This window comes from Rhinolophus ferrumequinum, chromosome 7 (assembly GCF_004115265.2).
Source record: "Rhinolophus ferrumequinum isolate MPI-CBG mRhiFer1 chromosome 7, mRhiFer1_v1.p, whole genome shotgun sequence".
NCBI classification, from domain to species: domain Eukaryota; kingdom Metazoa; phylum Chordata; class Mammalia; order Chiroptera; family Rhinolophidae; genus Rhinolophus; species Rhinolophus ferrumequinum.
Window position 1 is genome coordinate 91,552,700 of NC_046290.1, and position 24,848 is coordinate 91,577,547.

Consider the following 24,848-nt stretch of genomic DNA (forward strand, 5'->3'; position numbering starts at 1 on the left):
GTCCAGGCACTAAAGCTCACGCCCCTTTCTCAGGTGCTCTCACCCATAGTAGGGGTCTAACTCCCTTGCTTGTGAGGTCTCCAAGGTGGCCAAAGCAATAGGAAGCCAGGAACCACTCAGGAAAGAACACAGGCTTGGGAGTGTCTCTGATATAGGTTCTGCCCCTGCCTGTGGGTCCTGGGGCAACTTTGCAACGTCTCCGAGTCCCCACTTTCATCATTTGTAACGGAGGAATCCAAACACCTATTGGGAGAATGGGTAATGCACAGCTGTGATGCCCAGGAGAACCTAGAGTTGTCCAGGGAGAGTGGATCTAGTTACATCATTACAAACAGCCGGTGGGAACTGAAAAGACAATACCTGCTGAGGTCAATTAGTCTTAACAGGCGGGAGGACTCAGGGCACCCATAAACCCAGACCCAGAACCCAGGGCTCAGAAAGTCCAGCAGTTAGTGAGGGCAGAGGGAGGGTGCAGTGGAGATGGGCGTTTAGTTTAGGAGCAAGCTGCCCTCCACCTTTGGGTGCCCCTGTGAGCAGTCAGCATGAGGTGTGCTTGTAAACCTCTCCTTGAGAGGATGGTACTTCTTAGATGAATTTCTCTCCAAAATGGTCCAGACACAAAAGGCTCTGATGGACAGAGGACTGGCTCTTTGCTGCTTAGAGCCCTGGGGGATCCTGAGGGCCCTGTGTTCTCCCTGCCTATGCATGCCCCACACAGGTGTTTTTGGGAGGGGTGGGCTTGCCCCAGGAGTTCGGCCTGAGACCCTCAGTCCCCCCACCTTCAGCCCCAAGATGTTCCTGAGGACTTCTGGACGTCGAGGCAGCTGTCCCTTCCCTGCACGTTCTCCCTGGGCAAACAGCGGGGATTCAAGGCCAGGGCACTGTTCAAAGGTCAGAGGCAAAGGTCTGGACTGGGCTTCCCGGCTGTACATGGCAGGGACTACTTCTCCATTTTATCATGAATGAAAGCTGGGAGTCCACTGACAGAGAGCAGATAAGCCAAGATGGAAGTGGGGTCTCTGCTCCTCACCTGGACGCCACCAGTGGGCAAGCAGCCTCTACCAGCCACGGGATGCTTCACAGGGCATCCCACATTTCACTACAGAAGCCCGAGAATAAGCTGCCATGACATGATTTGTCTCCTCACAGGAAGCAAAGGCCTGCTCCTGTTTCCATAGGAGAGAGAAGGGGAAAGGTGGGTGCCCAGCTGATGTAACTTCTGGCTTCACTTATGACTGCTGACTCAGAAAATGACAGCCTGATAGGGCCAGGAGACAGCATCAAGTCTGTCCCTGCACCTGACCCATGGGAAGCGAAGGCCCAGAGAGGGCTGCACCCTGCCCAAGGACACACAGCACAGTTCCTGATGCCAACTCCACTCTTGGTCCATCAGAAGGCAGGCGTTCACAGAGCAGGGGACCAGTCAGTGCCCTGGCCTCACAGCTGGTGGATCCAAAAATAGGGGCTGGCAGCCCCTCCCCCTGTAGCCTTTTATGGTTCATTTGGGTTACTTTTGATGGAGAGGCCATGGGAAGGGTGGGGTAGGTGAGGTGGGAGGACACCTGGCGTTTCCCAGAGGAAGACAATGGGGTTTTTGTCAAAGCTCTGTGTGACCTGGGAAAGTCCCCTCCCCTGTCTGAGCTGCCCTTTGAACAGCTATAAATCCAGCCACACAGGTACCAAATGAGGTCAGAGGGCAAAAGGGCTTTATAAAACCATGGGCTCTGTGTAAACTGAGAATGTTTCTTTCTGTCCCTGTGTCGGGACAAGGACCAGAAACACACACACACACACACACACACACACACACACACACACACACGCCTACATGCATGTCCTTGCATGTCTGCATTCTGGTGCGTGGACATGTGGATTGGCCCCCCGCTACACCCCCTATGCCTCAGCGGTGCCCTTTACCTCTAGGAGCCAGTGATGCTGACCTGAGGGCCCTCCCAGGTGCCAGCCCCTCTGTCCCTGCAGCCCCTACCCCATGCCACTGCCAACTTGGGTTTCCTCTTAGTTGGGCCCAGTTGCCCTCTGGGGGAAGAGGGACAAAGGGAATATGTCAGCCCTATGTAGCAAAGGGACACAGCTAACTTTGGGGAGGGATCTCATTTCCTAAAGAAATGCATTTATTTAATTCCTGATGTTTCCCCACAGAAGTCGAAGGCCTTATGTTTTAGAAAGGAAATGCTGTGGTGCCCTCAGCTGGGGCAAAGGGCCAGGATGGCATCTGGGGAAAGGCTGTGGAGCCCCACCCCCGGGCCCGCTGGGTGGGGGTAGGAATTCCAGAGGACAGCAGGGTGGGGACTGGAGCCGGAAGGAAGTCATCAGGGCAGCTCCCCAAGGGACTTCAGGCCTTTTCGGCAGGCCAGTTCCTAAGGCCTGCGGCTGGGGCTGGTCAAAAGCCAGGTGCCACCCACTGACTGCCTCAGGTTGCATCCAGGCCCTGTCACTTACTAGCTGTGTAACTTTGGGCAGCTACCTAACCTCTGTGTGCCTCAGTTTCCTATCTATAATGGGGATAGTAAAGGTCCCTATCACATCAGGTGACTGTAGGAAGGAGATGAATTCACACGACAAGTGTCTCATCAGCAAAGGTCTAGCGCTTCCACAGTGTCCAGCACGTGGCAAGTGCTCTGTGACTGTGAGTCGGTTTCTTCCTTTTGTGGTCATTCGTGTGACCTGCATCGCTCCACATGGGCCAGACCCTCTGCTCTGGTGAAATCGGAAGAGATTGTCGTCCTCCCTCTCCTCCCCTGGTGACACAAGCCAGAGTGTAATGAACTTCACCATCAAAATATCTTCCTTATCTCTACCTTAAGCCCTTTCCGCTTTTTCTGGCCTTGGTGGAAATGGAAAACAGCTGCTGGAGGGCTACAGTACTTCCCGTGCACGGTGAGGAAGCTCCTGGCACAGAGATGCCAGGGTGTGCAGGGACAGATGCCCCAGGGGCACACACCTCCCTGTGGGAGGAGAGCAGCCCCCTCCCTCCTTCCTGGTCCCCGAAGGCCCTCCAGGGCAGGCCTCCTGCACAGGGAGCTGGGGGTCTCCTTCCCTTTCTGCTCACCATCCCAAGGGCAGCACTGTACCATCCTGAGAGGACACACAAGCATCTTTGCAGCCCCATGTGACGGGAATATGCCAGCCCCAACTGGTTTAGAATACAAGAATGAATGAGACATGGTCCCTGCCCTCAAAGGGTTCACAGCCCTCAGGGCTGAGGTGTACCCAAAACATCATTCTATCCAGGGTGCCAAGTGCCGTAAGCACAGTACATGGTAATTGATGGGAAAGTGGGTGCCTGAGCCCTCCTGAAGTGTTGACGGAAGGCTTCCTGGAGGAGGTGGTGCTTAAGAAGGAGTTTGCTGATCAGTGAGGTGGGCTGGGAGCCATTGCTAAATGAGAGAAGATAGGCAAGGCCAAAGGCCTAGGAGTTTGTCTTCAGGGTGACAGGGAACTTTGGAGGGTGACAAGTCAGATTGGTGGTTCCGAATGAGCAGGAGAACAACTCAACACGTTTTCCCCAAAGTGACTGCACATGGATTCCAGCACCTAAATCAACAAGAACATTTTCATCATCTTCGAAGCCCTCCTCTCGCCTCTTCCAGTAATTGCCCTCCCTGAGGTAACCACTATGAAAGCCAACACCTTAGAGCTGTTTTGCCTTTGTTGGGACTTTCGATAATTGGAATCACACAGTGTGTGCTGTTTGGCTCCGTCATCTTTCACCCGACACTCTCTCTGAGGTTCATCCACATGGCTGTTTGGTTTGTGCACAGTTCTTACTGTGTAGTATTCTGTTTTGTGAATGTTCAATTTATTTCTCCAGCCGGCCATCGATGGGAATTTGGGTTATTTATAATTTTTGGTTATTCGAGCAACACTGCCTGAACATTTTTGTACATGGCTTTTAATGAACACATTTATTTATTTGTGTCAGATTTATATCTGGGGATGGAACTGCTGGGTCACAGAATGGCCTTCTAATCAGCTGTATTAGAAACTGCCAAACGATTTTTTAAGTGGTCATACCACAGACACTCCATCAACACCATGAGAGTTCCAGGGGCTCCCATCTTCTGTAGTACTTGGTGTTATCAGTTTTTCTAATTTTAGCCATTCTGGTGGGTATGTGGGAGTATCGCATTGTGGTTTAACTTGCTTTTCTTCATATGGCTGAGTTGCGCCTCTCTGTGGATGACTATTGGCCAATTGGATATCTTATTTTGTGGCTATATGTATTCCAAGAATCCTCTTCTACTGGGTGACAGGCCTCTTCATTCTCTTCATGGTATCTTCTGATGAAAAGAAATTCTTAATTTTAAAGCAGTTCACTTTATCAAAGTTTTCTTTAATGTTACTGCTTTTTGTGTCCTGTTTAAGAAATATTATCTATTCTGAGGTCACGAAAGTAGTCACCTATGTTTTCTTCTAAAAGCTGAATTATTGTACCTTTTACATTTAGATCTACAATCCATCTGGAATGAACTTTTATGTGTGGTGTGAGTTAGGGATCTGATTCTTTTATTTTACTTTTCCATTTGGATATTCAATCGACTCAGCATAATTTATTGAAGAGTGTGTTCTTTCTCCACTGTACTGCATTTGTGCCTTTTTCATACACCAGGTGACTATTTAAGTGTGGGTCTATTTGTCTTTCCTTGTACCAACAATACAGTCTCTTAATTACTGTACTTTCACAATAGGTCTCAATTCTGGTAGTATAAGTCTTCTATATCATTTTCTATTTCTTCTGGATTGCTTTGGCTATTCTTAGACCTTTGCATCTTCATATACATTTTAGAATCAACCTGCCAACACGCACACACACACAAAGCCTTCTGAAATTTCAAATGGGATTGCATTCACCCTATAGATCAACTGGGGGAGAATCAACAGCTTTACAACATTGGGTCTTCCAATCCATGAATATAGTATATCTTTTCCATTTATTTAGATCTTCTTTAATTTCTCTCAGTGATGTTTTATAGTTTTCAGTAGATTTTTTCCTAGACAATGATGCTTTTGTGAATGGTATTTAAATTTTTCATTTTCTATTTGTTTATAACCAGTATATAGGAATATAGCTGATTTTTTGTAAGCTATCTTTGTTTTCCAGTGTCCTTGCCAAATTAATAATTCTAATAATTCCTCTTTAGATTTTGTTGGGGGAAAGATGCTTTGGGGTGTGGTCCAGCTAGGGTGCAAGACCCATTGACCTTGAACTTTGGTCTGGATATGGAGGTAGAGAGAGAGGAAGACAGATTCAGCTATCTAGGTCAGCAGAGCCCCTAGAGCCATGGGGTGGGGTGCAGAAGTCACAGACTTTGCCCAGGTCCAGCCCACTATGGCCTCATGGGAAGAGAAACCTGGGTCCTGATTCTGACCTTTAATTGACAAACTGTGTGACCTTGAGTACATCGCCAAACTGAATCTTATCCTCCTCACTCACGAGGAAGGGCAATATGCCAGGGTATTTCTGTCTCTTATCCAGTAATTGCCTGATAAATACTAGTGAATCGATTTCAGTCACCAGTGTTGCCCCTTTCCCCATGGGCTGTTTCTGAACATTGCCAGAAAGTCCCGCAGTCCAGGGGTTGCTGATGTGGGTGCCAGACATGGGAGTGGAAGTAGCCAGCTACTATCGTGTTCTGAGAAGCTTCAGTATAGTCCGTCCTTCAGGGATTTGTGTTTCTACAGTGAAGACCCCCATGCGAGATTTCCCCTCTCCAAGAAGGAACTCAAGTTACTCTTCAATAAAAGTCTTGGCAGAAGTTCCTGAAAAATCTTGCCTTCTCTGTGATCCCTAATATAGAAAAGGATGGAATTTAATTATCCCGTCCTGTCCATGAGCCCTACGGCTGGGCCTGGCAGGCAGCCACAGCTCTATCCAAACAGCAGGCTCCCTGGTCCTCGATGGGTTCATTGCTCTGGCATGTTTTGGGGAGCATAGGGGAGGCACAGGGCAGGGCCCCCACCTTCAGTCTGACCTTGCCTTCTCTACCCTTCCTTCTGGGATATGTGGCTTAGAGAAATCCAATCTGTCTGCAATTACCTGGGCAAGCAGCTCTCTAGAAGGTAACTGGACAGGTTTCTTCCCAGGCCCAGTGCCTCTCTGCTACCCATGAGGCTGGGCTTAGAGCACCAGAGGGCACCTTAGAACTGCAGGCTGAACTGGAGACATCCAGACTGGAAAAATCCAGAATTATCAGGCCACAGTTGCCCCAGAGGCCTGGAGACCTGGAAATCCAGCCTGCAGCTGACTTGCTTTCCCCACAGCCGTCTGCGATCCTCATGGCTAATTGGATTCCTACCTGTTACACAAGCTTAAGCAGGGACCTGAGTGAGGTCTGTTTGGGCAGGTTGCCAGTGCGAGGTCAGAACGAATCTTATAAAGGTGAGGAGTGGGAAGCCAGGAGCAGACAGTCAGGCGCATGTTCGAGCTGTGTGCTGTTGGGCTTGAGGATCACCACCATTGGTCTGCGTCCTCCTCTGTAGGTGGGAGGGACAGCAGGGTCCCTTCTGCTGATGCAAGGATCTCAAGAACATGGAGAGCCCTAGCACTGGGCCTGAGTGGGGCAGGTGCGCGGTGAACAGCAGCATTACGTCAGACATTAAATAGTTCAGTGGTTACAAGCAAAGGGCTTGTGCTTCCAGGTCAGTTTGTGGTTGGGAGACTTCAGCAAATTTGCCTGAGCTCACTGTGCCTCCTTTTTCCCATCTGCAAAGTGACAATAGCAATCTAGTGCCTGCCTTAGCGTTGCTAAGTGTCTTACACAGACAGAAAGAATGGGGTGTAAGAGACTTAGGCCAGGGCCAGACCCAGAGCAAGTGCTCAGCAAATGTTTCACTAGCGTTTGTCAAAGCTCAGGTCCACCTCTTCAGGAAGCCCTCTTGATCTCCCCCGCCTGGAGTTGGCCCCATCCTGCACGGGAGAGGCACACAGATGGGCACTGCCCTTCAGTACAGCCACTTACATGTCCAAAGGCCCTTGAGGGTAAGGCCACTTGCCCCTGGCTCCCAATCGCAGAGGAAGCGTGTCTGTAGAAGGACTGAAGTACTAAGGGTTGCTGAAATTTTGTGTTTTTATTTGATAAGTCTGGCAGCACTATCTTTAAGGCAGCTGGAGCTGAATCACAGAACCCTCCTGTGAGTTCAGGAGACCCTGCCCTGCTGGATGAGTCTGTGGTTAAGACCTATTTGTGAGTATCAGGCAGGTTCCCCAGAGAAACAGAACCAATAAGGTGTGTGTGTGTGTATGTGTCTATATATCTATATCTATATCTATCTATGTATCTATCTATCTATCTATCCATCTATTTATGTAATCTTTTATAGATATATATTAAGGAATTAGTTTATGCAATCGTGGGGGCTAGCAAGTCTGAAGTCTTTAGGTTAGGACAGCAGGCTGGAAACTCAGATAGCATATGCTGCTACAGTCTTGAGGCAGAATTCCTACTTCTCTGGGAAACGTCAGATTTTGCTCTTAAGGCCTTCAACTGATTGGATGAGGCCCACCCACGTTCTCCAGGGTACCCTACTTTACTTAAAGTCCACTGATTGTAGATGTTAACCACATCTCAAAATACATTCACAGCAACATCTAGACTAGTGTTTGACCAAACAACAGCACTAGAGCCTAGCTAGGTTGACACATAAAATGAACCTTTACAGGCCTCCAGCCTCTTTTTAGCCATCAAGTCTCAAGGCTGCAAGGATTCTAAGGGGGGCCACAGGTGTGGGGGGACTGGTTCCTCTCACCCAAGACTAGAAATGTGAGCTTCAGAGCCATTCCCCTCATGCTCTTTGTGACATGTGTTCTGTTCACATTGATCTCTTCTGAGACCTGTTACAGTTCTTAGGGGTGGGTCAGGGAGAGAGTATCAGGCCCATTTGACAGATGAGGAAACTGAGGCTTAATAGTCAATGACTTTGCAAGGGTGTTGGCTTGGAATGGAGCCACATATCTAGATTCTTCTTCACCTTCAGGACACAAATGCAAAAATGTCTCCTCACAATACAGGAAATCCCCCAGCGAACCGAGGATGGGCCTCACGGCCTGTGGTAGATGGTTACGCCCTGGACTGAGGTGAGAGACATGGGTGGCTTATCTCCCATGAGGTCATGAACTTGGCCAACTCCCTTTCCCTCTCTGGGCCTTGGTTTCTCTACCTGTAAATGATTTTCAAGGTCTTCTCCTGCTTTGTTCAGAAGACTAAGAACTATGAACGAATGACCCTCAAGGGGTGCCTATTTCCTTCATTCCATGAATATTTATTAAGAGCCTACTGTGTGCCTGCTAACATGTGGAACCAGAGCTGGGTTCATGCAGAGGGGAACAGAGGCCACCAGCCCAACAGGAACAGGGAGCTGTCCTCAGCGTGGTAGTGGCCCTGAGGGGAGGCGTCACCAAGCCAGGAGCTCAGAGCTGTAGCAGGTGGAAAAGCCAGGGAACCTGGTGCTTGTCACTCCCTGGGAGCCGAGGGCAGGCAGACACCACTCCCCCCTCAGTTCTCCCACCCCATACAGCAACCCTAATGAGGTAGGGATGGTTGGCTCCATTTTTAGATAGGGAAACTGAGCCAAAAGAATAGAACATCACCCAGAAATTTTAGAAAAACAAGGGCAAGACACCCATAATCCTAGCACTACAATTATGTCTATTTTTCCATATTCCATTCCTTGACTATCCATCTCTTATATAATTATAAACAGAATACAAATACAATTTTGTATATTTTTGACATAGTATCATGAGCATGTTTCATGTTTTTACTCAGTTAAAACTTTATATTATGTATATTCAATGTTTATTGTTTTAAAAGGGCAAACAGTCCTTCAAGGCTTAGAATGAGAAAGAGAAGTCTCCTGTATCCCTCTTTACTTCCAATTTTCATTCCCTTTAGTCAAGCTTTATACACACACACACACACACACACATATATATGTATGTATATGTATATATATATGTGTGTGTGTCTATATATATATATATTTCTCTTGGTTCTTAATCCTAGAGGTTTTATGTCGACTTCCTCCTGTGTAAGGATCTGGTGTTTTTTCTTCACCTCAGATCCATCTTCCATGTCATCTCTTCCTCCCCTCCTCCCAAATAATTGTATCACAATTTGAGTTAAATTAATAGACAATAAATCGAGTATAATAATAAAACAAATACTGTTCACAGCTGATTCAGGTGGTATACCAAGGTGCTTCTCTTTGCTTTAGACTTTTCATTTTTCTGGAAATTAATAATTCATTTTTAATTTATTTATCTTTCTATGCCATATCATAGATATGCATTACTTGGCATGTCACTAACTCACCCCAGCTTCTCCAAAAGAAAGTTTAATTCACAATTCCTTACATTCAGACACATCAGGGCTCTCTCCTTTCTAGAACCCTCTGTCTCTTGTGGTCCAGTACTGCTCCAGCCTGCCTCATGCTATCATTATGTGACATTCCTTCATTTCCCTTCTTAAGATATCCCTTTGTCTCTGTCCCATGTTGAACTTCTTGTTTTGTGTTTTCCTATTTTGGGTCTTTCTTTCTTTAGTTTACTCTTTTGTTTTGGTGGAGTACATCCTTCAACATCTTCTTGAGAAGGGGTGCATGGAGTATAAATATTTCAAAACCATGTATGTCTACAAATGCCTTCATTGTACCCTCAAACTTTAAGGGATAGTTGAGCTGGGTACAGAATCTTAGCCAGAAAATACACTTCCCTCAAAAGAATACCTCATCTTGAAGAATGGAGAGAGCCAGTGGGCTTTGGGGAAAGCTCAGGTGGTGTGTCCTGGCAGGAGGTGATTAATCTGGGTAGATGGGCTGGGGCATGGTGGTGAGAGCAAAAGGCAAAAGAGACCATGGCAAGCAGGTTGAGCCTTAGCCAAGACAAGGACTTTTTCCTGAGAGCAGAGAAAGCTGTTCAGCATTTCTGACAGAAGGTGAGATGACCAAAGTCTCACTAGAAGAGGAAGATCTTAAGTGACGTACAGGTCCCAGTGGGGGAAGAGGGAGGCACTAAAAGAATGTGTGGCCCAAGACTGACCTCCTGGTAGGAGCAGGACTGACACTATGTGTTGTAAGATAGAAAGGTGCCACACATATCTGTGTTGGGCCCAGCCCATCTCTTGTTCCATTGAAGAAACTGAGGCAACTCAGGACCTCCTTGTCTGAGGTCCTGAGTTTCCCCTGTTAGTGTCTCAGGGCCCACGCCTCAGAGTGGACTCACTCTGCCTCTTTAGATTCCTCTGCAATAGGCAACTCCTGCCCTCTCAGGGGCTAGGTCTTGGGAATCCAGCCTTATTCAGGAGACAGGTCCTGAATTCTGGGTGCAGAGCTATCACCAGTTGCAGTGCTGGCCAAAGGCAAATGGCAGGTGGATTGGCAATTACCATCCTACTGTGGGTGACCAGAGCCCAGCAGTGACAGCCTAATGGCGAGGATGCAGGTGGCAGGAGCAAAGAAAGAGTCTAAGACCCTGAGGCCCTTGGAGCTGATCCAGTGTAAACCCCTTTTACAGATGGGAAAACTGAAGTGCAGAGAGGTGAAATAAGGGCCCTTAGGCCACATAGTGAGTTAGTGGCCTCTATGGTTCTCTTTCCACTGACCACAACAGTCTCTCTCTCTCTGTCTCTCTCTCTCTCTCACACACACACACACAGTGGTTTGTCTGGCACATCTACACTTCCAATATACACATATTGGCAAAGATTTCCTGACAGAGGTTTCTGCATCTGTGTCCTAAGCACTAGGAAATGTGCTGTGGCCAGGTGCTCGTAGGCCTGTGTGTGGCGGGGAGGAGGGCTAGGAATGGGGGAATCCCAGAATCTGCAGAACCCGAGAAAGTTAGAGTCCTCATCTTAGGGAGGGAAACCCGACACCCAGACCCGGGTGGGCAGGGCCTTGTCCACCCGCAGAGCCAGTCAGTCTCATCAGTGCCATTTCCATGTTTCCATCGCTCCATGAATAATTAGAGAAAGTTAAACAAACATAATTTAATTGCCTGTTGATGACAGAATGCCAGGGGAACCATAAAACCTGCCTGGTCTCAGAGCGCCTGCCAGAGCAGGTGGCATGGGGAGGCTAAGCTGGCAACCTCACCCCTGCCCACTGGCTGGGCCTCCCAGGTCTCTCCTCGGCTGGGGAGCTGGACCCCTGTGCTCACTGACAGCCAAACCGCTCCTCACCTGCCAAACAGGGTGCCCAGTGCCAGAGCAAACTGGGCCCGGACCCAGCACACTTTCCAGAAATAGGTTCCTGTGAGAGCCCGAGGTTCGCACCTCCCTCTGCTGACCTTCCCCCCTGCAGGGAGCCCTATTTGTTGCCTGAGACCCTGGAAACACTCTCTTCAAGGCCCCAGATGTGGCTAGAATGGTCCCTGGGTGGGGCTGGGGCTCTAATTTACAACTCACCCAGTCCTGCCTCCTCCTGTTCTTCCTGCTACCCCAGGGTGGGGTGGCGCCCTCCTGTGGCGTGGAGGGCCAGCTGAGGCGCAAGCCGGCGGGTCCTCTTCCAGAGGCTGTTCCTCAGAAGACATGGCTGCTCAGGACAGTTCATGGGCCTTTGCTCCGAGGGCAGGCACCCACATTCACAGCCCTGCCGCCCACCCCGTCAGTATTAGCACAGGGTCACCAAGGGCCTCTTGACCAGCCACCTTGGCTCCAGGTGGATGAAGGAATGGTTGGGTGGGGAGAGAGGTAGATAGAAGGGTAAGGGAGTGGATGGGTGGGGGGATGAACAAACGGGACCCGGATTGTTTTGATCTCTGTCTTTCCCAGTAAAGGCTTTTTTAAGAGGCCCAGGAACCCTGAAATACTGGACTGTCTGTATTTTAGAGGGAGGCACTAAAGCCCCCTCAGGCTCTTACCCTGTGGCTTGGTTTTGTTGACTAGGGGCCTTTGGAGACCCAGCTGTTTCACCAGGGGGCCTCCCCCAATGTCAGTGCCCTTGTGCCTTTCCCCTGGGATGGGAGGGTCCCTGTGCCCAAGGAGAAGCGCTCCCCTCTCCAGCCTGGGGCTGTCCCAGCCTGAGGGAGGAAGCCTGAAAGCTCCCATCTCCTCCGTTTTGAATTTGAAGAAGCTGGGCCTTTCATTTACTCTTCTGCTTCTCTTTGTTCTGTGGTTTATACCTTTTCCTTTCTTTACCATCCATTTTCTGGGAGAAACTAGAGGGAACCGTGTGTGTTCACCCCCCGCCCCCATTTAACCAGAAAACCATCCCCCTCTGGTTGGTCTTTGTGAAGTCCTACCCCAACCCAGAGTCAGACAACTGTATACATTCTTCTAGTTGTTTTAAAGTTTCAGTGTTTATACCTCAGTCTTTAATCTGTTTTATGTATTGAAGTTACTGACAAGGTTTATTGAGGGGGGAGCTCTGTTCCTAAAAACTGCTCATAAACCACTGACTGGGCCCAGCCCTGGGAACAGGGAGGGAGGTGAGAGAGAACGGGCCTCTGCCGCCCACGTAGTAGGTCTCGTAAACCCAGGTAGGGCGAGTGAGCAGAAAGCAGTGGGTATCAGCCTCCCTGGCCCTGAGGCCGGGCACCCTCGGGAAGGACACAGCCTGAGCCACCTATTCTCACGGCTCAGAGACCCCTGGCTGTCCCCCCACAGCTCTCACAGAGCCATCACCATTTTAGAACAGGGACATCAGCAAGGTGATTGGCGTTCAGTGACAAAGACGGGGTCCCTTTCCAAGGACAGGAGGGCTGATGGTGTGGGGTCTGTGGAACCCGCTGCTGGGCATGCAGGCCTCGCTGCGGCCCAGGGGCCTCCACACACCAAATGGGACCTATTGAGTTACCCAAATACCTCCCAGCTTCTGCGTCTGTTTAACCAGAATGGGGTTCCTGTAGGGTCAGGCTTTGAACTGAGTGAGGGATTTAGGCGTCCCTTGACTTCCAGAGCAATAAAAGTTCTTTAGAACAGCTTTGAACCATCTATTTCCTCATTAAAGAGCTCCGGTTCTCTGGAGGAGACAGACATAAACAAATAATTACAGCCCAGGGAGATGTGTGCCTGGGGCTTAACCGTCACTGGTCTCCTAACTGGCCTTCCGGCCTCCCGCCCCTCCCACTCCCACCCACTGTACACTTTGCTGCCAGAGTGAGCGTTTGAAAATGCAGATCTGACCTTGACTTTGCTGCCCGTTGGCCTCAGGATACTTCCAAGCTCCTCTTGCTAGTACCTCTGTGTTAAGGTCCAGCCCACCACTCCAGCATTGGTGACTCCCAGGGGTGCTGTGATTTGGCCAGGCTGCTGGCAGACCCCTATTCTGTCCCTCTGTGGCCTCAGCACTTGTTCTTCCCTCTGCTGAATCTGGCCTCTCTCTGCTTCCTCACCCGGCCAATCACTGTGTACCCCTCAGGCCTCACCTTAGATGCCACTGCCTCCAGGATGCCCTCCCTGACCAACCCCTACCCCAGACTGGGTTTAGTGTCCTCCATCATCCTCTCTTGCACGTTCTGTTCTTACAGCCCTACCGTAGACCTTACCAGCTTGTGGCTATTTGCCCATCTCCCTCCCCAGATTATAGTTCTCAAAGTCAGGGAGCCCATTTCATTGATCATCCGTTTATCAGCTATATTTTTGAGCCCCTACTTTGTGCCAGGTGCTGAGATTCATGGGCCAACAAAATAGATGAAGACTCCAGCCCTCATGACGCTCTCAGGCTGACAAGGCATCCAGGTGCTGGCTCAGTGCTGGCTCAGACACGTGGCTGAATAAACAGATGGTCCAATGTGCTGTGGGCGCTCGGGAAGGAGGCTAGGAGTTCAGGCAGGCTGCATGGGAGGGATGCTGATGATAAGGCCCTGAGGGATGAGTAGGAGTTTTCCAATAAAAGTTCTTACAGGCCCTCCATCAGCGATTTCCCTGCCTGATTCCTGGAGGCTGGGTGGCTCTCTCCCTAGTATCTATACTCCACTCTCATCTGGGCTCTTTTCTTTTAGAATGCATGAACTGTACCCGGCTCAGCGACATGAGTGAGCGACTGATCACGCTGGAGGCCAAGGTCAGACGGTTTGGGGAGCCTGGGCCTGGGGAGCTGGCTGGTGGGAGGGTGTGTTAGGTACCTGCAGAGTGTGACTGGGGAAACCCTAGCCGCAGGGAGCCCAGCAGGCCTGAGCAACCTGGCCCCAGGTGCTGGGTACTGCTGCGGCTAGGTGGCTCTGGGTGGCCTTCTGAAGGCTGGGTCAGCCTCCTGGAGTTGGGAAGAGGACTGGGGAAAGCAGCAGAGCTGAGGGTCCTGGGCAGAGGCTGGTCTCAGTGTAGGCCTTGGGGGCTGAGAGGGTGGACGCCCAGAAGTTGAGTCCTCACTGGAAAGAAGAGGTAGTGGCTGTCCCCCAGGGCTGCTGTCCCCCCAGAGCTGCTGTCCCCAACTGTGGCTCCTCCTCCCGCTGTATGGCAAAGGGGCTGGGCACAGAGGAGCTGATGGAGGAGGAGCCTCCCAGCACCAGCCAGCCTCAGCCTGTCTACATCAGGGGCAGGAGCAGGTCACCCCAGAGGCAGAAGGACTGATACAGGATAAGTATTAATTTGTGATGGCCCCATGCGGGCATTGGGAGAGGAGAGAGGAAGTAAGTCAGGGAAGAGGAGGATATTCAAGGTGCAGGTGGGTTGTCAGGGCAGATTACCCAGGAGACCCCTCCAGGAGCTGGTGCAAAGCATGCTGCAGAGGGGGCCCTCATGCTGCAGAGGGGGCCCTCCGGGATGAGGGCGCTCGCATCCCTCACGGGGCGAGGCATCAGCTGGGTGGTATTCCCGGTCACTCTGGCCTGCCCCCAAGTTCACTCATATGGCCAGAGAAAGCCCTTGGCTGGTACAGGTGTGGAGAAGGCAAAGTAGGGGGGTAGGGGCTGGGCGCATTCTCTTCAGTACCTCATAGGGTCTAAGAGCAGACACCGAGTGACTGGCTAGAGGGGCTGGGCCTAGGGGAAGACAGGCCTCTAATTCTCCACGGAGACGCTTGGGGCAGCAAGACTGCAGAGGGCGGGAGGTCGCCTGGCACTGGGAGGCTGGATTTACCCGAGCCTGAAGCAGAGCTCCCAGCTGGGGCAGGTAGTGCAGGCCAGGAGGGGGTGTCCTGGCCATAGGAGGCAGGGCGAGCGTGGCCAGCTGGCAGGAAGGACAGAGTGAGGCCAGAGCACCAGGTGGGCTGACAGACCCCCCACAGCAAAAGCCCTGAGAGCAGGCCCAGAGGTCAGGCCCCCAGCCCAGGAGAGCCCCCTGCAGACACATGTACTCACACACACACACACACACACACACACACACACACAAACGGATACCACAGAGACACACAGATACACATGGACAAACTCATACATAAACACAACATACACATACACACAGATACCACGTACACATACGTAGACACATAAAGACACAGAGACACACATAGACATAGACACACATACACATGGACACAGAGACACATACATAGATACAACATACACACAGATACCACACACATACACATAGACACAGGCCAGGGTGGGGACCCTGTGTCCTGGGGGTCAGTGGCTTTGTGGGACTGGGGGTGGAAGTCTTCAGGGAGCAGATGCTGCCATGTGGGCCAAGCCGGGGATGGGGCCGCCCTAGGAGGGTCTGGGGTACTGGGGAAGATGCTAGGGTGAAATTCTGGCACCCAAGATTTTAGAGAAGGTGGGGACCCCAGGCCAGCTGCCTGACAGACATTTTCCAGGCACCTGAAGCCTCTGCATGGTTTGGCAGAGCAGCGGCCCACAGCCTGCCCTGGCCCCAGCCCAGGACCTCAGGGTGTTAAAAGTCACAGCTCTGGGGGAGGACTGGCACAGTGCCAGCTGTCCCCACCCACCTGGCCCTCACCCATGCCCTCCTACCATGAGCAATTCCTTCCCTCATCTTCCTGGCCCTGACACCTCCCTCCAGCTTGGCCCCTGCAGCACGGTCTCAGGCAGCAAGCCGGGGGCCAGGCCTGCTCTCTGGTCCTGAGCGTGAGTACTGTGGCCACTCTGCAGACCTTGGGACATGGGGCAGGGACGGCAGGATGTGTGGGAGGAGGCAGGGCTAGGACCCTGTCCTGGCAATAGCTCTGTCTGGGCAGGTCCCGCTTAGCTCTGGGCCTCAGTCTGCTGCCCTGGAAAATGGAAATTGAAGGAGTCACTTCTCTGCCACTCACTGAGTCGTTTTGAGGCTGGTATACAGGGGGCAGCTCAGGGTGGGGAGTGGGAGAGGTAGCTTGAGTCGGGTGTGCAGGGAGGTGGCTGCACCACCCTCCCTGTGGGGAGTCCAGCTCAGCAGCCCATGTCCTTCTGGATTCCCAGGCAGGGGCTGAGAGACTCCTATCTCAGCTCCTGTGTCCTGTCTCATTCTAGCTGCCCACCTGCCTGCTCCATGTCTAAGTGTCTCCAAGAGCGATAGGGCCACTAGGAGTTTCGTTGGCTTGGGTCAGAGGGCCTTGAGAGGCAGTGGCCTGGAGAGGGAGAAGGACACAGTGTGGGTGACTTGTCAGAGCAGCCCAGCATCCCCAGGGGCTGTACCAGGGCCAGGTGAGCCTGCAGGGGTCAGAGAACATGGAGCTGGGGTCAGCCAGGCCAGAGGCTGCAGTCTGGTGGCTGATGGCAGAGCCAGTCAAACCAAGTGACATACAGAGCAGCAGCCCAGAGGCCTGAAAGCTGAGTTATGCTCCCTCAGACAAGAAGCCATTTTGGTGTGTGAGGAGGGACACGTTCAGGTATAAGTAACAGAAACCTAGCTTTTGGCAGCTTATTCCTTAAAGGCATTTATTGTTTGTTCAACTAAAGGTCCAGGAGTAGGTGGTCCTAGGGCTGGTTTGGTGGCTGCAGAACCATGCTCTTCACAGCCTTCCCTTCCCTCTTTAGTGAATTGTCTTTTGTCCTTACGGTCCGTGCTTCATGCTTATAAAGTGGCTGCTGTCGCACAAGGCATCACATCCTAACACTGTGTTCAAAGTCAGGAAGTAGCGGGTGAAGCAAAGCATCCCAACAGACTCATTATGCCTCGTTGGCCAGCAGTGGGCTATATACACACACCTCAGTTGCAAGGGAGCTGGGAAAATGAGTACCCGGACAATTAGGATTCTTCCTCTGAGACATACCCACAGGTACACAATAGGGAGTTCGGGAGCAAGGGGGGTGGGGTGGGGTCCGGACAACCATCAAGGCTGCTCTATCTTAACTTGCTATGGGTACCTGAGTTACCCAAGGACCCAGATCTAGCAATTGATCTGGGATCCCTGCTACCCTCTTTTCCTGGGACATCTGGAAGGGCTGCTGGAAGAAGGTAGGGCAGAAGGCCAGCAGGGCCAAGCTTCCTGCCTTCCTTCTTCTCCTCCCCCTCCGTTTACGCTCTGACTTCATGGACCACAAGGAGTGGGAGGGAGCCCGAGGGAACTTCCCTGCGTGAGGGTCATAGGAGCCTGGAGTTCGGCTGATGTCTGGTGCCACTCAGCCAAGCCACGATGACATCATTAGGGCCGCTGCCCTCGAAGGCCGCGGTCTGGTGTTCTTGGGCCGAGTCCCCACGCCTACTGCTGCCCGCCCTGGTGAGCTCATGCCCGGCAGGGGTGGGATCAGTTTCTCCAGGAGGACGGCCCCGGCCAGGCTAGGGGGGCTTGGACTCCAGCCGGGGCGGATGCTAGCGTGGCTGTGGTGAGTGCCCCTGGGTCCGTGGGCTCTGTGGGTCTTGGTGTCTGTATGGGAGGTGGCCTAGGGAGAGGTGAGCCAGGCCTTTTGTGTGGGGACAAGGCTGCATGTGGCAGTTCCCTCCAGGAAGCCCAGAGACCGGCCATGAAAGACCACCAGGGCCTGCCCCAGGAGCTCAGAGCAGTCCCCCCTTTAATTCCTCCAAGCTGCCCTTACCCCTACTGCTCGTGACTACTCCCTGTTAAATATGTCCACATGGAAGTCCCCGGAAACACTGCAACTCAACCCACACCCCCATACTGGTCACCTTCACCCCCAGTCTTGCCTTCTTCCATGCCCGTTTGATTGGTGGCAATCCCGCCATCCCCGGAGCCAGGCCAAAACTGAAGGAGTCCCTCCCACCTTCACCCACCTCCCTGCCCACAAGCCTCAGGCACCAGGTCCTACCAGTTCTCCTCACGCGCACTGTTCTGGGTCCCCCATCACCGGCCCTCCACAGCCACGTCTCCCTGCCCCTCCTCCCTGGCACCCCGACTGCCCCAGAGCCCTTGACTGACCGTCCAGCCAGCTCCCCAGTGAACACGCTGCAGTTGAGGCAGGGCAGGAATCGTAACCCTCCCCTCCTCTCAGGGTTTCCGGGGTCAGGAGACTGGGTTCCAGCCCCACGCTGCTGGTCTGAGCCAGCGGCTGCCCATCTCTGTGCCTCCATGAAGCTCTGCCGTGGCCAAGGCTGTGGCCGTGCTGTGGGGAGGTGGACGAGGCTCCAATGGGGCTCTGGCCTTGCTGTCCGCTTGGTGGATGACCTTGGGCAAGTCACTGTGTCTCTGAACCGTTATTTCCACCTTGCCTGTGATGTGGCCACAGTGACCCTTCCTGCCTCATGGGCCCTGAGGACCAGGTAGGAAAGGGGCTCAGAGATGCCACCGGAGCCTCTCGCGGCAGGAGCCCATCTGCCCAACACAGATGGGAACCCTGAGACCTTGGTTCTCAAGGATCCTCGGAGACTCTGTCACCCAGGCCCAGAGACACTGCAGAACTGGTGGGGGTGGGGGTGCTCAGTAGGACCCTTTGCTGCACACCCTGGAAACCTCAGCCCCACCCGGGCCTGAGCCCTGTGAAGGCAGCTGTTTGTCCCTGTGAGCCACCAGCATCAGCAGGAGGAACCGGGCGCCCGTGGGCTACATACCCCTATTCTCTCATGGGCCTACAGGGTCAGTGTTGTCACCCGTATTTTGCTGATGGGAAAACTGAGGCTCACAGAAGTCATGGTGCTTGCACAAGGTCACATAGCGGCCACCTAGTGGAGAGCTGGGATTCAAACCAGCCCGCATGGCAGCAGGGCCTGAGCCTCCCCCATCGGGCAGCACTTAACCTGTGCCAGGATCTGGGACCAAGCGCAGGAGGACGCCTGATCCAGGTGGTCCCGTTTCCTGAGGGCCCAGCTGGTGGTATTGCTCCCCCACCCCAGCCGTTGGCACAAAGCCAGTGTACAGGGGCTAAGGGGACGGCCCTCTTCTGCTCAGAGGGTGACAGACTGCAGGCAGGAGAGCACAGCTCACTGGAGTCTCCGGGTCTTCCTCAAGAGGGAAGGGCAGGGCTGGCAGCGGGCCCTGTAGGAGCAAGGGGCTGGAGGTGGGGAGTCTCGGGGCATAAGCGGCCCTGAGGTGGTTCAGGGCTCCTGGAACACAGCAGAATGGGGGAGCTGAAGGTGACACCCAGGATGGGCAGGGCAGGATGAGGAGGGCACTTGTGTGGGGACATTGGCTATTTGAGGGAGGGGACTGGGAAGAGTTTGCTTGGCATGAGGTCCTCATCCCACTGCTATGCTGGGGAAGGGGGCAGATGGAGGGAGGGATGACAAGGGGCTGCCGTGGACCCTCGGGCCACAGGCCAGGGGAGACATGCCGTGGCCGAGAGCACAGGCAGGCCAGACCCAAAGGCACTGGGGTGGGGCCGAGGGGAGGCCAAATGCACAGGCCCCAATCCTTCGGGAGTGGGGAGGCAGGGGTCAGTTCAGGAGAGGCCTCTGGACTCTGGTGTTGGGGTGGGCCCAGGTTGGGTCGGGATGGGGGTTCAGACCTGGGGGCTGGGGTTTGATTGCCTTGGGTAGCAATGCCTGTGGAATTAGACATCAGTGATCATGACAATTGTGGGACCCCCCAGATAGGCCCACTCTCAGCCCTGTTCTCAGACCCCCCCCTTAATCACAGGGTGGTGGGTGGTTTTGTCTAGCACTCCAGCAGGATGCAGGGGTCTGGCTCCAGAAGTCTGGAGGAACCTGAGACAACAGGCTTCTTCCTCCCCGTCGGGTAGATGGGGCACTATAATCGGGGACACAGGCATGGGAGCAGGAAGCCGGACTCCATTTAATACAGCTCAGAGACCCAAGCCCTCCCCCTGCCCCCCCATGGCCCCCCTTAGGTTCTCTGCACCTGCCGGCCTGCCCTGCGCTGATCCTGAGCACGCAGCGCCCCCTGCTGGCCTCTTTGGAGGCAGCAGGTCTTCACGCCTGGGGCCGCCACCCCAGGTCTGGCTCCCAGTTCATGGGAATTAGGGAGTCGCTCTGTCTAGGCCCTGGGTCTTTGTAGTCTTTGACCCCTGCTTCCCTCAAGGGGACAGGACAAGCTGTTATTCTTTCTTCTGTTCTTTCTTCTTTATTTCTTCTCTTCTCTTATTTCTTTCTTCTTTGTCTTTTTCTTTCTTTTTCTTCTTACTTCCTTCATGTCCGGGACCTCCTGCATTCATGCATTACTGCCTCACTCCCTTCCTTCCTCCTTCTCCTTACGGCTCCTGTCCTTCCTCCCTCCCTCTATAACTCTTTCCTCCTTTCCCTTCCTTTCCTTTACTGCACTCCTTCCCTTCTTTTCCTTTCTCTTTCCTTCCCTTCTTTCCTCCATATCTCTCCCTCTCTCTCTTTCTTCTTCTTTCTCTCCTTTTTGGTCTTTCTCTCTCCCTCACTCTCTTTTTCTTTTTTCTTTCCTTATTTTCCTCCCTCCCTCCCTCCTTCCATTCATCCATAAACATTCCCTGACCACGTTGTTTATGCCCTGAGCCAGGCAGTGTGGGGGACAAGTATGCCCAGTCCCCTCCTTGGGAGGAGCCAGTGACGTGGGCGTGACCACAGTCATTTCTCCAATCCCAGCGATGGCTGCTGTAGAAGAAATGTGCAGGGACTCTGAAAGGGTCTGATGGGGTCCTGCTTGAGCCTGAGGGTCTAGGAGGGCTGTCCTGAAATGAGAAGGAGAGGAGGGCAGGTGGGAGAACATTCTAGCAAAGGTGGTTCCCCTGAGGAGAGTCACTGCCCAACCCAGCAGTGGGCAGCTGCGGGTCTCATGAGGCACCGTCCCTGTCCGCACGTGTCCCTGGCCTGGCCTGAGCCTGACCCTCTGCCCTTCTCTGGCCCAGGTTCTCCTACTGGAAGCAGCAGAGCGACCCTCAAGCCCAGACAATGATCTGCCAGCACCCCAGAGCACCCCACCACCCTGGAATGAAGACTTCCTCCCTGATGCTATCCCTCTGGCACACCCGGGGCCCCGAAGAAGGCCCACAGGCCCGGCTGGTGAGTGAGGTCTCCAGGACAGGGCTCAGATCAGCCAAAGTGGCCCCGGGCATGGCCTCCCAGGGCGTCCACATGTAGGTCACACACTAGGCCTCTGGGTCACACGTGCCCACATGGCATTTTGAAAAGTTGAGCTAACATTTAAAAACTGGAGGATTTCACATAAAAATCAGGATTTCTAGCTTCTCTTAGAAAAATAAAAGATCTAGTCATTGGGACTAGCAGTCCTGCATGGAAGCAATTGGCTGCAGCTAAGTCCTGTCTGCCCCATCAGGTCCCGCCCCAGCTCTGCAGTGTGCCACAGTCCCCACCGTTCCTTACTGCCTTACAGTCCAGCTACTGTCCTCATTAGCTGCCCTGCTGCCCCTTAGCGCCTTCATTTAGGCCCCCAGCCCAGCCTCCTCCTTGGTTGGCTCAATTTACAGCAGCCCCTGCCTGCACACCCCCAGGGACAGGGGACTCACTGCCCCCCACCACCTTCTGGGGCTTCCTTGCTAACCTCTGACTGGAGTTGGAGGACATCTGCCATGTTATTTTCTCCCTTCCCTCCACTTTTTAAAGTCAGGGATAACAATTTCTCTCTACAGCTTTCATTCATTGGCTGGGACTCCATCCTCTGGGCCTGCAAATAGTAATGACAGCTGTGATAGCAGTAGCTTGAAATGTTGAATGCCTACCTTGTGCCAGGTACTGTGCTGAGCCTTTACCTGGGTGGATGTTTAGCCGGCACCTGTCAGCATGGCTGAACTCAGGGATTTAAGACTGGTGTCTCTTCTGACTGGTCAGTATCCATGCGGTGCCAGTTATTAAATATTTTTATATTACCCTAGGCTGGACAGATATCCTTTCTCGTCATTCCAGTAAGCTCATAAAGCTTGGAGTTACAGAGGAGAAACAGGCTCAGAGAAGTGACTCCTGGGTCACCCAGCAAATCAGGGGCGTTGTCCCCACTGGGGAACTTTGGAGGTGATGCTCTCCTCTCTCCCAGTTGAGCCCCCAGCTTCTTAGCACCCTTGCCCTGACTCAGCTCTGAGCACACTCCCTGAACCCCTCTTCCCTGCCTCTTCTGCCCTGTTTTATGTATATGCCCCTCCTGTTCAGAGCGGAGAAAGCGGCCCCCTGCAGTGGGAGAATTAACCTCCAGTGGAGAGGAGCAGATATTCTGCATTCTTCTGATGAGGCTGAGGCCGTGGGAGGAGGGGTGAGTCCACGCCTGCTGTGGGCGTGGGGGAACGTCTCACTCTGGACCCCCTGGCCTACTTCTCTAGCCACTGTCCCTAAGGTCCCACCACAGAGGGCTGCCCCATGCCCTCTTCTGTGACTGAAGAGGAAGAAGGTTCCCATCAGCAGGAGGACCCAGGCCCCAACCCCCCTGGGGGATGGGAGGGGCTCTGAGTCTTCTGGGACAGACCTTACTTTATCCCAGGGAAGTGCAGTTCCAAGGAATGGCCACCAGGTGAGGCACAAACCCTACAAATGGTGACACCTGCGTGCTCCCTGGAATCCCAGAGAGCAGGTGAAGTCTCCCCAAACCAGTGGCCCCTGTAAAGCCCTTCCTCCAGGACCACAGTCACACGCATTTGGAGCTGGAGGGACCCAAAGAGCCAGCGCAAGCCCTTACATCGGTCCAGCAAGCATTTCTGAGCACACTCCAGCCGTTCCGGAGGGAGAAGGGGCTGTCGCCAGGCCACACGACGGGCTTCTTACTGCTCTGTCTCCTCTAGCTCACCCTTGGGGCCTGGAGAACACAGAGCTGGGCAGGCGTGTCCTTTGGGGCTTTCTGGGGCCTCCGAGGAGGCCTTACTGGGGAGCTCTTTACCACAAGCCTGATTCCCAACCCTGAGCAGGGAGGCCGAAGGATGTGGAGAAAGGGTCCTGACTCATCTCCAGCCTGGCTCTGCCACCTTGAGCAAGGGACCACACCTTTTTGCACCTCAGTTTCCCCACATGTGGAATGGGAACAAAAGCAGCTCTTGAGATCATAGAAGTCGATAGGGACAGAAATGTTGCGTAAACTGTAATGACTGATTCAAGCTGACTGTGAGCCCCTTGCCCCACTGGGGAAGCCGTAGGTGGCTGGGGCTCCTGGGCGCAGGTCTGACCAGACAGCACAGGTGGTCAGGCCTGGAGCCACCAGCTCAGCCCACAGTGTCCTCAGACCTCTTCTTGTTCTCTCCCCAGGGCCCCCGGGGCAGACGGGACCACCAGGGCCTGCAGGGCCCCCAGGCTCCAAAGGTGACCGGGGCCAGGCAGGAGAGAAAGGCCCAGCAGGACCTCCCGGTAAGGACACTGACTTTGTTCTTTGTCCACTGGGGGCTGGGGGCTGGGGTTTTCCCCTATCCAAGCAGGCGCAGCATCCCATGTACCTCCTGCTCTTGCTGGGGCGAATGATTACCACCCGGGGGAGACGCCAGGCTTACCTCCTTCCACCAGCAGCCTGACTGCTGCCCATCCCAGGCACTGGGCTGCAGGAAGAAGAGAATGCTCTGGGAGCTGTGGGTGCCGGTGTTGGAGTGGGGCTGCCAGGAGCTAGGGGTTGTTCTCAGCCATTTAAACAACACCCCCAGAGAGCCACAAACTCCTCCTGGGTCCTGCAGCGGAGTGACCCCTGGTCAGCCTGGCTGACGCCCTTGGTGCTCTTGCCCAAGAGCTGAGATTCCCTAGAGGGGACAGAAGGTACCAGGCCAGAGCTGTTCCTTTCTCCCTCCCCTGCCACCCAGCTGCCCCAAGGTCCCATCTGCATGGGGCCGGGAAGAGGAAGCCATTTCATTTACATTCCAGGACAGTCCTCCAGGAAGACTGTGGTCTAGAGGCCACCACTGAACCCAATTCTGTCCTCTCAGGGCCTGTTTCCTGTCAGTAATGGTGGCTGCCCGGCCCAACCCTCACGTGACTCCTCTTCTCCCCATTTGCAGGCCTCTTGGGGCCGCCAGGGCCCCGTGGGCTTCCTGGAGAGATGGGGCGCCCCGGACCCCCTGGCCCTCCTGGCCCAGCAGGCAGTCCGGGCCTTCCTCCAAATGGCCCCCAAGGCGTCCTCTACTCCCTACAGCCACCTACCGACAAGGACAGTGAGTGTCAACCTGAAGGGGGGAGGGGGCAGACCTAAGCTGCCCTGTCTGCTGGGGGATCGGCCCTCCCCAGAGGACCCTGTGAAGGGACCCAGCAGTGAGTGCGGAGTCAGCTTGGGAGTAGACGCCACCGGTGGGGGTCCCTCTCCTCCAATACCGCTCCCCCATCCCACTTTGGCCCCCGCATGACCTGTTTCTGCCCTGGTGCTTAGCTCCTGCCCCAGGGGTCCTGACACCCCAAACGTCACTCTGCTCTTTGGCCTGGCTTCGGTTTCCCCACCTGGTGATCGCAGCACCTCTGAGATCATCCGTTATCACATCTCCTTGTCACAAATGCCATCACTGCAGCTTATCCAACAAATGCTGATTGAGTACCTACTGTGTGTTGTCACTGGGGATGCAGCAGTGAGCAAAACAGACAGACTCCTGCCCTCAGGGGCCACAGGCTAGTGCAAGAGGGTACATCTGAGCACCCAGAAACACCTGCCTACACGTGGAAAAGCCCATGTGTGGAGAGAGGGGCGCTCTGGCTGCGCTGGCCAGGCTCTGAGGATGGGGCAGGGAG

At 53.6% G+C, this 24,848-nt stretch overlaps 1 protein-coding gene across 2 annotated transcripts in view; it reads left to right on the top strand.

The window, feature by feature from the left end:
- Window positions 1–24,848, top strand: part of COL26A1 (collagen type XXVI alpha 1 chain) — a 191,954-nt gene that overhangs the window by 155,708 nt on the left and 11,398 nt on the right. For both annotated transcript variants that reach the window (XM_033109809.1, XM_033109810.1), the window contains exons 4-7: window positions 13,961–14,022; window positions 21,062–21,215; window positions 23,397–23,495; window positions 24,131–24,283. In XM_033109809.1, the coding sequence (XP_032965700.1) occupies window positions 13,961–14,022; window positions 21,062–21,215; window positions 23,397–23,495; window positions 24,131–24,283 (468 nt within the window). The remainder of the gene's footprint in view (window positions 1–13,960; window positions 14,023–21,061; window positions 21,216–23,396; window positions 23,496–24,130; window positions 24,284–24,848) is intronic.